At 39.7% G+C, this 17298-nt stretch overlaps 1 protein-coding gene across 33 annotated transcripts in view; it reads right to left on the bottom strand.

Moving 5' to 3' along the window:
* znf423 (zinc finger protein 423) overlaps positions 1-17298 on the bottom strand; it is a 266334-nt gene that overhangs the window by 27557 nt on the left and 221479 nt on the right. For all 33 annotated transcript variants that reach the window (XM_087292379.1, XM_087292392.1, XM_087292390.1 and 30 more), the window contains 2 exon segments: positions 8272-8403; positions 3607-3722 (listed from right to left, as the gene is read on the bottom strand). In XM_087292379.1, coding sequence (XP_087148505.1) covers positions 3607-3722; positions 8272-8403 — 248 coding nt within the window.

Genomic DNA, 17298 nt, shown 5'->3' with positions numbered 1-17298 from the left:
AAAACGGACACTGCAAAGCCTAATTTAACCCAATGCATAAAGTTGTGGATGTGCATCGCAGAGCTGGTGCAAATACAAGCATCAAAGTTGTGTCTAATATATACACGTTTTCAATTTTTCTTTTTGAATAGCTTTCGTTTGATGCACTTTGGTCCACTCTCTCACACTGATCCAGCGCTGCCTGACGAGGGGATTTACATTCAGACTAATGCAACGATTAAAGCACATGTCTTCACGCTTTTCTTTGTGGATTATGTCAAGACATATTTTCATATCAAGTCAAATAACTCGATTTCTCAACATGTACGAAGGATGTAAAAACCTGCCATGTGAAAATCTCCACCAATCTTGAATTGAACATAAAAAAAAGAGAGGACTGTATAAGTGAAAAGTGAAAGTACCCACCCCCCATTACGTCAGCAACAAACCTTGATAAAACCATGGTTGAAACCCAGATAGACAGGCAGGCATCGTAATACAGAGTGTGGACCAAAGTGCATCAAACAATCAATCATTAAAATGGAAAAAAAGAAAAGAAAAATAGAATAAATATATATATTTATATACTAGACAAAACTTTGATGGTAGTATTTGCACCAGCTCCAAACCAACAACTTCATTTATGGGGTTAAATTAGGCTGAAAAGTCTCTGCGTTCAGTACATGATTTTCAAGTGTATCTGTTCAGCTGAGGGAATGGATCCAACTCTCTGACGTTAAACACAGCAATATTTCAAGATGATTGCGCCTTAGCTCTAAAAACTATAGTACAACATGCCATTTTCTTCAAAATGTTTTTTTTTTATCAAGTTTGTTTAACATATTTTCATTAATATATTTTCATTAAAGTACTAATTTACAAATTAATATCAACTTGACTGACTGCTTCACTTCCCCTTTAAGTGTATTTAATTTGTAGCTTATTAGTGTTGTCAATGAGTGCACATAAACGCAATAAAATGGCAGCATTTTCAGTGGTGACTAATCTAAATGCTGTGACTAATCTTTGATTGGCCATTGTGTCCATAATTTCAACAGAAACGAGTATTATTGGTTATTATCCTCTGCGAAATGTCCTGCTCAAGCAGCTGAGGTTTGGGTTTCTCAACTTGACCTTTTAAGGTTTTATTATTTGACTCCATCTCAAACCGATATTGTAAAATCAACGCCATTGTTACTGCTCTACAGTCTGTACATATTCATATCAGGAATTTCATTTCCGACATTCACTGCATAACAACAGACTGGCAAATCCGACCAATCAGAGCAGAATGGGCTTTTAAAAAGAAATTATTTTTGAGACTCAGTGAGAAATTATATTATATAAAATGTGAGAAAAAAATAAAGGTGACCTTAAATGCACACAAACCTGTAAGAAACCTCTACAAAATTATCATCACAATTAGGAAACAATAAAATATTAAACATTTATATTCTAAAATGACCAAATGACAAAATTATTTTATTTTTGACTAACAATCATTCATTTTTTCACTTTACTTAACATATTTGCTTGGATTATACTGTAGCTTGCATTACATATATTCATTTACATTTGCTTTCCTAAAACCTAACTTTGAATCATTGTACTTTAGTGTCTGTGTGTGTGTGTGTGTGTGTGTGTGTGTGTTCAAGTACACAGTGTCAATAGTTGACAGTCTGTTTTTGTATATTCATTGCAAATGTGAGTGAGAGTGGGCCTGGGACAGCATTCCCAATTGTGTGCCCTGACGATGCTTGTGTGTGTGCGTGTGGATGAATGTGAGTTCCAGCAGTCACAGCAGGTGGTGTGATTGATTTGCAGAGTAATGGGTCTAATCGTTACTGGCTTGAGGATGCACCTTGTTTTCTCCTTTAATTCCCTTATTAGCTGTGATCTGTGTCACATCTGTGTCTATCAGGGCTAACTGAGATCGACTACAGAATCCCACTATATTCCTGAACATCACAAAGCAGAAATGCATTTTGCTACTACAATAGCATTCATTGTACAGTTGACGGATAAAGTAAATAAGTTGCTTTTTGTAATACTTGATTTTGATTGGGCAATGACAGCCCAATAGTCAACAAAGATACACATAGATTCTAGGCTATCACTTTAACCATTTAAACTGCCTGCTCTACCAAATGGTTGACCATATTTTGACTGTTTTGAATAATGACTGTTAAAGTCATTGAAAGAATGACGTTAATCACAAGAAAACGTGTTAAATGAGAATTTGAAATATTTTATGGCATACTTCAAAAAATAAAGATGATTTAGTATTCAAAAATGTTTTGTTTTGATAATTTTTAAATAATTTCTTGTCTTACACTTCATATTTTCTGATTTTCACAGTATTTGTATTAATTCCGGTACTTTTACCATAAACCGACCCAACCATTGAGGTTGCATTGAATGTGTTAACTAGCTACATTTGCAGTTAGGAAATCCAATCCAACATTTTTTACTTGGTGAGGCAGTTAAAGTACTTGAATTATGAGCGAAAATATTAAGTTAGATAGTCAACACCCCTAAAAGTGTGGGTTTCTTTCGATAATGCAAGCAGTTTTGATTGATGTAATGTTTCTATTACTTGTTTGTGATGCTTCTTTGCTTATTTTAGGTTTAGAGATTATGTGCCATTTTAGAAAGTGTGTAATAGTGGCCTCTACAATAAAAAAAATGAAAACACTAGTTCGTAAACCATTGAGATAAATTCAGTCAATGTTTGGGAAAGAATTAATGTGTATTTTTTGTATTCTTCTTTGGTCTTATTTGGACTTATTGCATAATAAAATTACCAAATGCAAGTAAAAATGATTATGATTTATACAAAATCATAACAGAAACATGCAATTTGTGCATTTTTGGTAAAACTTTATTTTAATGGTCCATTTGAGACTCGTTCTCATGTTGAAAGAAGTCACGAATCAAACCAAACAGCTACAAAGAAAATCACTACATTAATGACTTTAATTGAAGCAAATAAATTAAAGACAAAATTATTTTAGCACCATTAATGAAGTAAAAAACTAGGTAACACTTTATTTTGATGGTGCATTAGTAGACTGTGTGCTTAATACTGTTGATACTGCTCCTTTAACAGACATTTAATCGACTATAAGAAACTTTGCAAGTAAATGTCAACTTACACTAACCCTAACCCCAACCTTACAGTCTACTTGTAATCTAATGAGAAGTAGTTGGCATGTAGATGCAATGTAACTTAAATTCAACAAACAGAACATCAAAATAAAGTGTGACCCAGTTTTTATCCACCAAGTTACCTCATTGGAAGATCTGCAAGTTGGAATTCTGGGTAAACAGCATTTCTTTTCTTTTTTTTTTTAGGTCAGAAATAATATATATATATATATATATATATATTTTTTTTTTTTTTTTACAAAATGATGATTAATCTTTATAACTATATGTAACATGTACAAATAAGTCACAGTAAAAATAGCTTTTTGAGTAGAACACGTAATGTACCAGTTTCAGGGGCATTAAAATGTACCAATGGGCAGTAAAAGTACTCAACTGCCACCTGTGTGACAAACATAATCGTTGGGCTCATACTGTGCCATGCGTTTGTTGAACTGCCATGCATTGCCTTTTACTCACCTGGAGCTCAGTTTGGAAGAAGAACTTCTGGGGACACTGGGAGCAGTCATATATCTTGTCCTCCTGTCCGTGGACGGCAAAGATGTGCTGCTGCAGCTTATTGGCCTGAACAAACACTGAGGGAGAGGACAGAAGGGAAACAGCAGTCAAACGATTGGCTGAAAGGCTTTACCCAAGAGTGTGCGGTGAATTGGCTGTGAAAATAGCTGATTCGATTAAGAACTAATCCTGAGTGAGGAATTAAAAAAAAAGAGGGGAAAAAAAAAGAAAAATCCATGACTACCAACTTTCACGCTTTGGGTAGGAAAGGGAGTATAAAAATAATGAATTTTTTGGATTTGAGACAATGTGTCGGCACTGAGGAAAGAGAAAAGGGGGAGGGGGGTGTTCTCAAATGAAAAGCTCTCAAACTCTCTTTATCGGAGAGCAGGGGATGACAGCCGGAGATGGAGGGAGAGACAGAGACAGACTAAAGTATCCCCACCAGACCTTGTGATATTTATCAATAAATCATTCCTCTTTCCTCGGGTTTTTAAATTCCGTTCGTGTATTTTTTTAATTTTTTTTGTTTCTGTAAACTTAAGTTTGCTGTGTGTGGAGACTATGAATTATTGAGCGTCCCTGGAGGAGAAGGCATCCGCTTACTTATTCATGAGCCACACAGGAATAGTGTTAAAGTTTAAAGGAGGACTGCGTACCTGTAAGGGAGGAAAGGGGGAAGAGAACGTGGTGTAGCTAAACAACTCGGTAAAGGTGAAAGAAAGACGGAGAAGTAATCCGCAAGGAGGAAGAGAGGGAGAGGGAGACAAAGGGACGGACAAGGCGAAAGAACAAATGATTTGATCAGAGGGGTGGAGAGAAGGACGAACGCTGGATCGAATGGGAATGTACATGGAATATGGAAGTGGCTGAAACTGGAAGAAAAAAAAAAAAAACGAGTGGGAAATTATCTGGAGATCAGCCTGTTGCAATGCTAGGGACAATATGGCCTCCAACACTGGTCTTTAATGTTGACAAGCTCATGTAATGATTTCTGATTCCCAAAGGTTGGCTGACAAACAGTCCAAAGTGACTTTCAAACTTAGTGTGAGGAGATACACACACACACACACTCTCACACTGGGCCTGTTTAACTAAATGCACACGTACACAGAGGGTCCTACCCTGGAGAGCCAGAGCGGATTACACTGCCTTTCTATAAACCTGCCCTTTATTCTCTGACCTCTCTTGAACACTCACACATGGATCTTCTCACCTCAAAAGACATTCAGCATGACAACTGGCCAAAGCTTGCCGTTTGTGCGCAATACTTTACAGTGAACAAAAGAGGCGTTAAGATTTGATGAAGCCAAAGAGCTCGTTTGTCTATTGCGCTGCAGTGTCTTCTGGTCCAGTGAAAGTGGGACGTCTGACAGGCGCTCGATCTGCCCAGGGGTCATGAGTCCCACCAGGCATCACAGCAGGAAGATCAGCTCTCATTAGCTTTAGCATCAGCTCAGCAGGACGTCTGCACCAACCGCAGCCGCTTGTCTTGGCCATGTTGAACTTTATTAACCATTGTGTGCTTCTGCAGAAGAGTGTGTCATAATATATCTACTACATTGAGTCTGGCGAAACTGATCTTTATTTATATAATGTCTGTATGTACGCTTGTATTTGGATTTTATATGAATTCCAGGAGTCGTAAGTCATTCTGTGTTCTCAGAGCGAGTCCATGCCTGGTCTTTCCTCTCCCTCTCGCCAGGATGAACAATGAATTTAATAGTTAATTCAGTTCAATTAGAAGGACAAGGAGAAGAAATGGAGCACAGGAATGAAGGGGAGAGAGAGGGGGTGAGTGGCAGAGATGAGGATGTGATGGAGAGAAGAGGAGGAAAAGAGAGAAAAGAGACAGGACGAGGAAACTAATAAATAAAAAACATGAGACGAGAGATTAAAATAGGTGAGATAAAAAACAAATAAAGATAGACGAGATAAAAGGAAATGAGAAAATAAGAAATGAAAAGTGATGAAAAAACGTGAGAAAATTAGAAGAGACAAAACAAAAAGCAGAAATAGGATGAAAAGATGAGATAAAAGAAAACTAAACGTAAATATGAGACAAGAAATAAGAAAATGAATTAAAAGGAATTAAGAAAAGAAAAAGACACATGACAAGAAATAAAAAACTGAAGGAAATTTTTTAAATAAAAAATGACAAGTAGAATTGAAAAAAAAATTATAAAAGAAAGAATATGAAACAAACAAAAAATAAATAAGATTGGATTAAATTAAATAAATATATGGTGAAAGAGTAGCAGCAAAAACAGGATACAAAGAATAAAAAAAAAACTAAAATTACAGACAAAATAAGAGCAGAAGAGAAGAAACAACAAAATAGTGGTCGTAATTTCACACATGATACTACATAAGGGAATGTACTAAATGGTGAGACCCTGGAGAACGAGAGCGGATTACACGGTCTTTCTATAAAGCTGCTCTTTATTCTCTGACCTCTCCTCTCCTGAACACACACATGGATCTTCTCACCTCTAAGACATTCAGCATGACACCTGGCCAACAGAAAAAGCTAGCAATCATGTGTAAAAGCTGGTAATACTTCAGAGTGAACAAAAGTGGTGCTAAGATTAGTTAACTGTAAAAAAAGATTAAAAATTAAAAAAACAAAAAGGTAAAAGACTACGAATTCTAGCCTGAAATAAAACCGAGAATTAAACTCAACAAACAGCATTACCAGCTTCACTTATTAAAGTTTGGCTTCATTTCTCTCATATATCTACAAACATCTTTGATACCCAATGAATTTATATGTTGTTGAATATGTTTATTTTGAACATTTAGTGTTGATCAGTGGTCATTTTTGTAGGGCTGTTGATACCTTCTTACTCTTTCACATGAGCTGTTCTCTGGCTGTTCTAACAGTGTTTGTAAAATAGTTATGACAAGAAAGGCTAAGAGACATTTTAAGTGATTTTGGTTCTCTTTTAATGTTGATTTAAGTCAGTCAGTATATGAAGTTTTTAATAATATGGGTGGTTGCTAATTGGCACTGTTGCCTCACAGCAAGAAGGTCGCTGGTTTGAGTTCTGGTTGGGTCAGTTGGCATTTCAGTGTGGAGTCTACATGTTCTCCCTGTGTTCGTGTGGGTTTACTCAGTATTGTGTTGCAGCTTTAAGGCATCCTCTGTGCAAAACATATGCTGGATAAGTTGGCTGTTCATTCCACTGGGGTGACAACTGGTTAATAAAGGGACTAAGCGAAAGAAAATTAGTTAAGAAATGAAATGATTTCTAATTATTTTAATATTGTTTAGGGTAGTTACATGTCTCTCCACAGAAATGAACAAAATGTTATGGAATTTAAAGACATTTCATGCACAAACATTTAGAGCTTTAAAACTATTAAGACACACAGACATTATGAATCTCAACAAGGGTAACTATAAATATTTTTATTTTTAAAGCATGTTACAATGCTTCAAATCTCCCAGCATGCACTGCAGCATTTATAAATCTTGCAGCTAAATGTTCTTACTATTTTCTTTGTTATTTTGGTTTTGTTGTTGTGACTTTGCAGTGGATAGTATTTTGATGTTCAGAGTTTGCTCCGTTTTTGATTGTCACCAGTACTAAGATTCATAGGCTGTTTAGTGATGTTTGTGTCACCCCCCAAATAAATATCAAACATTGATAATTTCAAGTGAGAGTACATTCAATTCAATTTAAATGTATAGCGCTTTTAAAATGTAGATTGTGTTAAAGCAGCTTAAGATAGAAGTTGTAGTGAATTGAAACAGTGTCAGTCAAATAAATCACCTACTTTCATTTAAAGCTTTTATTCACATATGACAAAAATAAAGTCACACAAGCTAGTAATGAAGGACGCTAGTAATGCTGTTTGTGGAGTTGTTTAATACACGTCTGCTTAGATCTTAGGGATTTAATGTATTTGATTTTCAGTTGATGGTTTTGGCTTTAAGTTGCTTTTCTCTGTTCTTGTGACTCTTTTCTTCAGTATTTCTGCTTGTTAAAAGTTGCTCAATCCTCATTTAATTAGACACTTAATTATCTTATCAACTTCATCACTGCTTCAGTGTTACTTCAACACTGTAGTGTGGACACATGTAAGTGCTCTTTAAAACAGAGAATTTTGCTGTGGTATTAAAGGGGTCAAAATGTGTTAGATTTTAATGGTTATATTCTGTATTTATGGAAGCAAATTGTTCAAACAAAAAACAGTAGGTTACCCTACTCCAGCCAGTATTTTACCTTAAATTCAAGTAAACAAATCTAAAAGTGTATAACGTGTTTAAATCAAAGATGAAAAAAGAAACACTGGTGTTATGCTGCATGTTTCTATATTTAAAGATAAATGTGTAGTTACTGATGAAGTGAGAATCTCTTCGCTAATTTTAATCACATGAATGCTTGTGCGAGAAGAGAAGACGGAACAAAAAGATTTGATTCTGTATGTGATGCTACATGTGCTAAATGTTTTTTTAATTGAGTTCAGGTGGCCACATGCATGACCAAGTGACCATATACTGAATGTGTAGTTACTATGCTATTAGAGACAGTACATATGCCCCCACCCCTGCCAACACTCAATGACTGCCCCTGACCCTATGACCTTAACCCCACCAACCCCCTGGGCTGGACCCCTCACCTGTAAAGCAGACGGGACACTTGAAGGTGCCTCCCATGCCCTCAAAGCTGTGCTCGATCAGGTGACACAGGAGCTTGGCCGGAGAGTCAAACATCTGGTTACACAGCTTGCACTCATGATTGATGCCTTCCTCTGCAACACAAGAGTATGATACAACAGGTTACACACACCAGTCAGGTCAGATGGAGAGAATGAGAGACAGACAGACACACACACATGCTGCCAAAAGACAAGGTATGACATTTTTACACATTAACTGTCTGCAAGGGTGTTTTGTCTGTGAATGCAAGATGACTTTTGGAGTTCTGTCAAGTGAACAGGGTCATTTTTCTATTTCTTTCCGTCCTTGCACATCATTTGTGGTCCCAGGCTTATAATCTTCAGCTCTGGACAGTATGACCACCCGTCCCCTCCCTCCTCTGCCCAGTGCCGTCTCTTTCCCGGCCGGTAATTGCCTGCTGCCCCCCCAGTGCTGCAGGCTCTGTGCCCTCCCTTTGCCCGCTGCTCTATTTTAAGCCTGCCTGAGTGACATCAGTGCCGCCCCCTGCTGGTGTGGGACAGATGAAAGGTGGGCGTTGTGTCCTGGCTGGACGCCTCTGCTCTCGTCTTATCACCCACCCGCCACACAGGCCTGAGCCTGGCCCTCCTGCCTGTGCTCCATCAGACACCCGCAGCCGGACTCCTACCCTGATCCCCCAAGCCCCTAACTGAGCCCTGGGGTACGGTAGACGCCACCACAGCGCCGTTTCCCAGACCCCTATCTTCTTAAAGCGTCCAGCACCCTGCCGGTCAGTGCAGACAGGCCCGAGGAGTCCCGCTGCAAAGCTACGGGGTGCACAGAGGGTTAATAAAGTCTTCAATCATATATCCCCACCATCACCCTGACCTCCACCTCCCGCCCCTCCCTTCCAAAAGCCACCTCCGCCGATTCCAATCTCTGCTCCGTCTCAAAGGCCCACACAAGGGTGCTCTAATCCCTGTTTGAAAAGAGCGGGAGGAGAGGTGGAGGGGGCAATGAGAGTGAAAGTGGGGGGGCATTGGCAAGGGCACCGCTTTGGTCTAAACCCCCCCACTGCCTCCTAAAAAGACATTGAATTCGGGAGGTGGGGAGGGATTCCTTTCTGGGAGAATGAAAGCAGCAGTGGACAGAGGTTATGTCTGAGTTTAATATGTCAAATGCCTTTTGGAGGAAAATCTGCTCTAGTTCTGGGGGCCAGGGTTTGAACCAGACCAGATCGTTTTTGAGATCAGTTCTGTGGAAGAACACTATGCAAAAGGATAGAGATGAGAGGAATGCAAGTCCAAGTGAAAAACTGCTTGCTTTTTCAGAAAATTAAAGCTGCTGCAGACAGAAGGTAGCACTGGGTTTACTGTGTCAAATGCCTTTTGAAGGAGAATTTGAACTATAGTAATTAAGAGAATGTCAAGATAAGATCCAGTACAACACTGTGGATGAACCAATTACTATGCACACAAATAGAGAAGAGAGGAAATCAAGACTGAAGTGAATGCACTGCAAAATAAATTCAGTTCTTTGAGCATTTTCATCTTATTTTTGAGTTAAAATATTTAAACATTTCTGAAACCCGATGAATTCACTAGATTAATATTACTGTTAGTTTGGACATACTATGCAGTCCAAAAAAAAAAAAAAAAAAAAAAAAAAAAAAATATATATATATATATATATATATATATATATATATATATATATATATATATATATATATATATATATATTCATCAGTTATAGTGAAAACTTTGACTTAGGCCTAATCCCAATTCTATTTTTGTAGCCCTAATTCAAATTTACCCCTAAGAAATGGGACAGCACAACAACACCTGCACACGTCATCATATGTCATTGTAAGCTCTTACTTCATTAGAGGTCAACGATGGCGACTGCTGTAGTTATTCAAGTTGCGTTTATTTTCAGTATTTATCTTAAGGAAATCACTGAAGGTATATATCATGTTATCATAAAACTATAATGTGGCAATAAGCTTGTAACTGTACTGTGCATTTACACCATGGCCATATTCATCCATGTAAACACAAGAAAACAACATTATAGCAGACATTGTAAAAAGCTCATTCCCAGCCACTAGACTTTTCTTACAGGTTATTTGAGTGTCATAGAACGTCAGATGTGAAAGTATGTTGTGGGACAACTATACAAGAGTTACTATGGATTATAGATCACAAAATTTAGCATTTTTTTTATTTTAACGTTTGTTTTAAAAAGCATGACGTTAAAACACGAACACCGTTATGAATGTATTAAAACTTATGCTTGTTTGTTGTAAAAACGCTAAAAAATACTAATTTGTGCATCTCCTGACTTCTGTGTGCAGCTATGGTTTCGGAAGTGGTCGTGAAAAATCTGAGTTTCAAGGGGTATCTAGCGTTTCCCCTTAGCCCTACACCTTCAAGCTAAAGAGAATTGGGACACCCAAACTCCTTCACGTAAACATGCAAAACAAGGGGTAGGGGTATAGGGTGAAGGGGTAAACTTGGGATTGGGCCTTAATAATAGGTTTAAATGGATGTTTTTTAGGGGTGTTTGACAAATTTTCAATTCTATATTTGGAAAAGTCTCAAATGTACTTAAGAAACAACACTGCAAAATACTCATTAAAACATACATCAGACATAAAAATATGTTGTCTCATTGTTCTGGCAGATTTTTCTGTACTATCAATAACAACACAAGTAGAAGAAATCTGCTTTAGCCCAAAATACACTTTAGAATCCAGTACATGAATACAGATAACCTGAAAGGACTGCACATACATAGACCATGTGAAAAAAGCCCAAAATTAACAAGAATGAAAGGACAGGTACAGTATTCTTTTCTGTGGGACTAGAAGCAATAACAGATGAGGTTACGACTGGACTTGTTAGATCAATCCTTTTTTGAGGAGGATCTACTCTTTAAAACGATGCAACATTTTTACAGTGGATACAGACAGACCAAACAATACGCACATGAACAGAAACAAGGGGCAAGCAAGACCAAAGTGAAAAATTGGGAAAAATGAGAGAAGGAGAGTTAGAGGAAGAGAATTCTGCTAAAGAAAGCAGAAAGCAAAGGGATAATTGGGCTGTCCAACACAAAGTAATGGTAGCCAAGGGGCCTGTGAGCATGTGTGTTTCCGCATGCGTGTGTGTGTGCAGTAAAAGTAAGCCTCTCTCTGAGAGAACTGCAGTTGATCAGTAAGTACGGAACATGCTCCATCATCTATTTTCCAGTCTGCGTAGAAACACTAAGCTCTCCACTTCATTGTGTGTGTCTATATGAGAGAGTGATGGGGCTACGTTGGGATTACAGTTGCTTGTTACTGCAAACCAGACTAGTGCTGTCAGGGAGAGCATTTGATCAGTGAGGCTGACACAAAGGTCTCAGAGAGGGGGACTGCAGTGTGCTAGGGGAGCCATCACACCACTAAAGAGGAGAAGACAGACGTGTAGAGTGCAGCAGAGGGCCTAGGAAGTGCATGACAACAACACGCTCTTTCATAACTGAAACTAACTGGGGGTTAAAAAAAGAACAAAAGGACTTTACAAGCACTGCGACACCTCGCGAAAGGCAAACCGAAGAGATTTCAGAATTCCTTCCCTTCATCTCGGAAAGCATTGATGCTTGGCATGTTGTATGTGTGTGTGTGTGTGTGTGTGTGTATAAATATAATGTACACAGTGTTGTTTTAATGTCGCTAGGTAAAGGGGTTGAAAAAGCAAACAAATTCTTCTCTTTGTAAGAGACTTTGACTAATAATGAAATTTAAAAACGATTTATCTGATGTCCACCCCTTTTCTCCACAAAGTTCACCCCATATTCATTGCTTAATATGGTCTGTGCAAAGTTAAGCAAAAAAGGAGGGAGGGACAGGAGGGAAGATAGAGATATAAGAGCAGCTAGAGGCAGGGAGATGTGTGTCTGAGAGAATATTTAACTGGAATTGAGAGGGAAAGAACAAGAAGGAAAAAAGAAAACTGGCCGCCTCTAAAGGTATGCAGCATCTTAATTGAGAAACGGCATGAAGCCGCCACACATTCGCAGAATCACTGATGAGGGCTTTCCAGGACATCGATAGAAGGAGGGAGGCGGAGAGGGAGAATGAGAGAGAAACGGCAAGAGGATCGAATCAAGAAAACAGAGATCGTGCAATCAGATAGGTGCAAAGCAAATGAGTAAAGGATGTATTCATATGGTATTCCAGGTTGTTATTCCACCGACTGAGCAGGCCAACTCTCCTTGCTGCTGTGCCTCTGCAGTGGCTGCTGCTGCAAAGCTTGGCCAATGTGCTTCCAGCTAATTGACCAGGGGGAGCCAGGTGGCGCCCTGGCCTGCGCAGCTCCTCTGGGACGGACCCAACTATATGAGAGTGCCTCCCTCCTTCCATCTTGCTCTCTCTCTCTCTCCACCCATCACCCCCTGTAGCGTGCGCTGGCACACAAATGAGCTGTGTAGATGGGAGCTGCACATCCCATGTGGCTCGGCACCTCTCGCCTGGCCCTGAGGCCCGTGGCCCCGGCCCCCGGATTGATGGGCCGAGCGGCAGAGAGGCAGAGCGGGAGAGCTATGGGAGAGGAGGGAAAGGAGGGGAGAGAGCTGGGGCGAAAGGGGGTGGAGGTAGCGGGCTTCTCTAGGGGGTGAGCTCAAGGTGTGTTGCCATGGCAACTCAGAGAGGGAGAGCAGGGAGAAGCGGCAGCGTGCTGAGCTTGACCCGTGCTGGTGGGGGTGGCAATGTGGGCCAAAACCAAGTGCACACACACACACACAACACTCTCCTACTGCAGGGCTAGGGGGGTCTCGAGAGCTCTTGCTTCCTACTCTTTCCTTTCTTTCTTTCTTTTGCACAAACACAGAGTGCTGCATTGCTGAAACAATCCCAGGAGCCATCTCTCTATTTTCACACCGAACACACACACACACACACACACACACACACACACACACACACACACACACACACACACACACACACACACACACACACACAACGTCTCCTATACAACTTTCATTCATTCCCAAAAAGTTAAAGCCAGCCCTAGTTGACTTGACAAAACATACACACGGTCCGACGACGATGCTGAGAGCAAAGTGGGGGACACGACTAACTCATCCGTGTTCTTTCCTGGCTGTCGGGTCTGATTCACACGTTTCCTATTATCTGTAGCAAATATTTCCGGAACGCTCTTTTTCACTCTCTCTCTCTTTATCAGGCTGCCAAACGGGATGGAGTCTCCGGCTCCAGATATTTTTGGCAAACGTGGACGGCATATGGAGTTGACCAGCTTGGAATCTCCTATCAGATTACATAACAGTAGGACGCTGGATCCCTCTACCCTGCAGAAACCGACCTTCATGCAAACAAGCAAACAAACAAACTCTTCATCCAAAGAGCACGCCACCTCTTCGCTTGCCTACTTCCTCCATTGCCACCATGTGCGTCTAAACATGATGGTGCTTATTCATTGCTGTCTGTTCTGCTAGTTTGGTTGTAATGTTGACTCAGGCTGGTGTACGATGAGTGTGGTAAATTTCTACCAACTGTGGCTATTGACTCAGAACTTAGGCAAGCCGCTGAGACCTGCAGTCCTATATAACGTGCCAATGTTGAACTTCGCATTTTAAACCTGTTGCTATGTAAAGATAATGTCTAGCAAACACAATGCAAGTTCTATAGTATGTACTTAACATGTTTTCTACAATTGTGTATCAATACCAACATCACTACCAATAACCAGATGATTTTTCATTAATGTAAACTAAAATGTGAACAGTTCAGATTCTCTTTATTATTATAAATATTTTTGGTTATTTTCATGTCAATTGACAGCGTAGAATTGTCAATTAAATTTAATTGTAATAATGCAGAAATCAAATGGACAAGTTCCTAGAATGTATTAGATGGTTTTAATTCTTCGGAAGTTGAATTCACTTAATCCCTCCTCCGGTCATACTGTTTAAAACTGTTGTAAGAAAAACCTGACATCAGTACAACAGTCAGCAACATTGACAATACAGAAGGGATGCATGCAATGATTATAAACTTTAGTTGTACAATTATAGTCTGAGGAATAATCACGGTTTTACAGTTTTTAAGATTATAATGCATTCAATAATTTCAAAACACTACTAGTTTAGTAAATCACATGAAAACTCCTTATATTTTTAGGTGTTCCTTATTCCTGCTCAGTAACCAAATAATACAGTACAGAATAATAATAATTTTAAAAAACACAATATAGTCAATTTCTCTTTTTTGACTTCAAAATAAATATAAAAAACTTTTGGCAATTAAACATAAGTAATAATTTTACACTGAAAATAAAAGACAGAACAATTAATAAATTTCCCTTTTAAATAGAACAAATGGAGTCAAAGGCTGCTAAACCTCTGTCTGATGATCAACTATATAAAAAATTGTGTACATTCCATACAAAGTATGAAGCTGACTGTTCAGTTCTTGTCACGTGATTCGCGGTGCTCTTGTTGCATTCTTTAGTAGGTGCGCCTGAATAGTGTGAGCTCATTGAGCACCGCCATTATTTCCATTGGAACTTGTGCGCACATAAGACGGGATATGTGAACGGCCCTTAGTTATTAGCCTCAGCCATAGTTAAAATCAGCCTTTAATCCAGTGTGCATGTGTATTAGTCTTGGTGTACAAGCTCGGAACTTTAAACCAGCAAACAGTTGGCATAACTTTGTTTAGTTGCAGCAGTTTCGTGCAGAAACGTGGTGTTGAGAAGTCTTATGTTTAATTAACCGTGACAAATTAAAGTGCAGTTATTGGTGAAATTGGTTAATTATTGCATCCCTACACAGTACAACAGTTGACTAACAAAGAGTTTAAATGCAAGCTTGTGTTGCTAAAATCATCTGCATTCATGTACAGGCTTAGAATGTATTTCTTAATTTTCTTTCTCAAGGGTTAATCTAACCAGGAGGTCTCGTCAATACCACACTCTTCATTATGACTGCTGCTAAAGGTCTCTGAGCAGCATAAAATTAAATTAGCTATGCAAAGCCTGATTATGCCTTGTTACTACCAGGGTGTTCTCACCCAGAGAACTTCATTACCCATAATGCACTACAGGAGCATCTGTACAAGTCTCACACTGTGTGTAGTTTAGCAGCGAATGAATGGCCCCCCTATAATAAACCAACCACATACTCTTCCAATCAACGTGCTCTGTTCTTAACAAGTGACTACCTCCTAATTTCTTCTCCGCCAATCAGTATGTGTCAGCAGGTCTAACCACCTGTGAGGCAGGCTGGTCTGGCTGCAGTGTTGATGGCCACCCAGTGCTCCCACTGAGGCAGCGCTCTCTCATTTCCAGCACACACAGATAAAAAGACAGCCCACTGTGCTGCAGATAGACCCTGCAATCAAACAGAGCTCAAATCGTGGATGAAACATGCATGTTTACCGCATACATCACAGCGCTCTGACCTTGCAATGCCTGAAAAACGGCACACGATTTAGATTCTGCCCAAGACTTCTGTTGAAGCAGAATTAACTGATTTACAACAAAAATTAATATGTGTTGCCGGGGAAAATGATATGCGTGCACATGCATACATACGCACGCAAACAGTAACCCACCCACATCCTCTTGTACATACAAACCACCCTCGACCTCACAGTCATACACACTTGAGAACCTGATTGTTAGCGTGTAATATATGCACAGCTATTTGTGTTTTGAATGTTAATTGAATGCTGGAAAGTGCCGGTGGGGGAATAGTTCTAATCAGCATACCAATAAACCCTTCACATGATAAAGTCTTTATAAGAAGCACTTACTCCCATGGCCTCCATATACCTCAACAGTCACTGTACGCACCTCCTCCTCCTCCATCCCTTTCATATCATCTGCTCGTCCTTAAACACTCCTGAACGCGAAACAGCCGTGTTACAACCAGATTCGACACATGTGAACATATGCTCCGGTTATTAAATAATAGTAAATCTACACCATAAAAACAAGGAAAGAAAGGCATGTGTGGTGTTAAAGCAACTGCACGAGTCACCATGGCAACTCAAAGGCATGAATAATAAGCTCAATGACGAATTATTACCTGTATTATAAACTCCTCAGAATGGCCAGGTGATTGGCCGGGGCCTTGATAAAAGAAAGAAAGGCACAGGAACACGGAGAAGACACAAATCTATATTTCAAGGTCAAACAGAGCCATAACTCCTTTGCCAACTTCAAACTTTTATTGGAAATGGACACACGCGTGAGCGCGCCCGCACTCACACAGCCCCAGATTGCTAATTGCAGTATAGAGGGTAATTATGGCTCTGGTGAGTGGTCAGCGGAGTATGTGCTGGCCAGTGCTGTTGGCCGGACCTGGTCTTTGTGGGGTCTTATTGAATTTGAGGCCTGGTGCAGTGAATTTGGAGTTGGCGGAGCTGTTAGTCTGCTGCACACACACTGTCTGTCTCACTCTAATGCTGCAATCTGCCACACGACTTTCCGAAGACATGAAGGGTTGCTTTTGAACACAATGGCTGCCAGAGGACGCAGCTGCCTTTACTATTACAAACACACAATGGTCACATTCAGCAAAGTATGCACAACAGTCCTCTAAAAGAGACAATATGGCTCTGTAAACAGTAAGCGTTTGTGCTCTGTGCGCATATGCTTGTGTTCATCTGTGGCTGTACATACGTACGCATACGCATAGATGTATATGTGCACGTGTGCATTCAATGCACGCCCCTGGGTGCGCCGAGGGCTTTTTATCCACGCAAGATCTCCCAAATGCAGCTCAAAGGCAATATCCATGAACAATTCCACCACAATTGTTCATTGTCGGTTTGGTCCTTTGGGATACGGTGGATTCCGGGGACTTTATTTCTGTCCTCCCCCTCTCCTGTCCAACCCACTGAACCCAAAACTACATCAGCTGCGTGGAAAAAAAACAATAGACAAAATAAAAAACAAAAAACCTTGATGAACCACACAGACTTTCAAACCTTATTCAATACCAGGTTGCTTGTGCCT

This window comes from Danio rerio, chromosome 18 (genome assembly GCF_052040795.2).
Source record: "Danio rerio strain M-AB ecotype USA chromosome 18, GRCz13ab, whole genome shotgun sequence".
Lineage (NCBI taxonomy): Eukaryota > Metazoa > Chordata > Actinopteri > Cypriniformes > Danionidae > Danio > Danio rerio.
The sequence above is the reverse complement of the archived record's forward strand: the minus strand, read 5'-3'. Positions and strand labels throughout refer to the sequence as shown.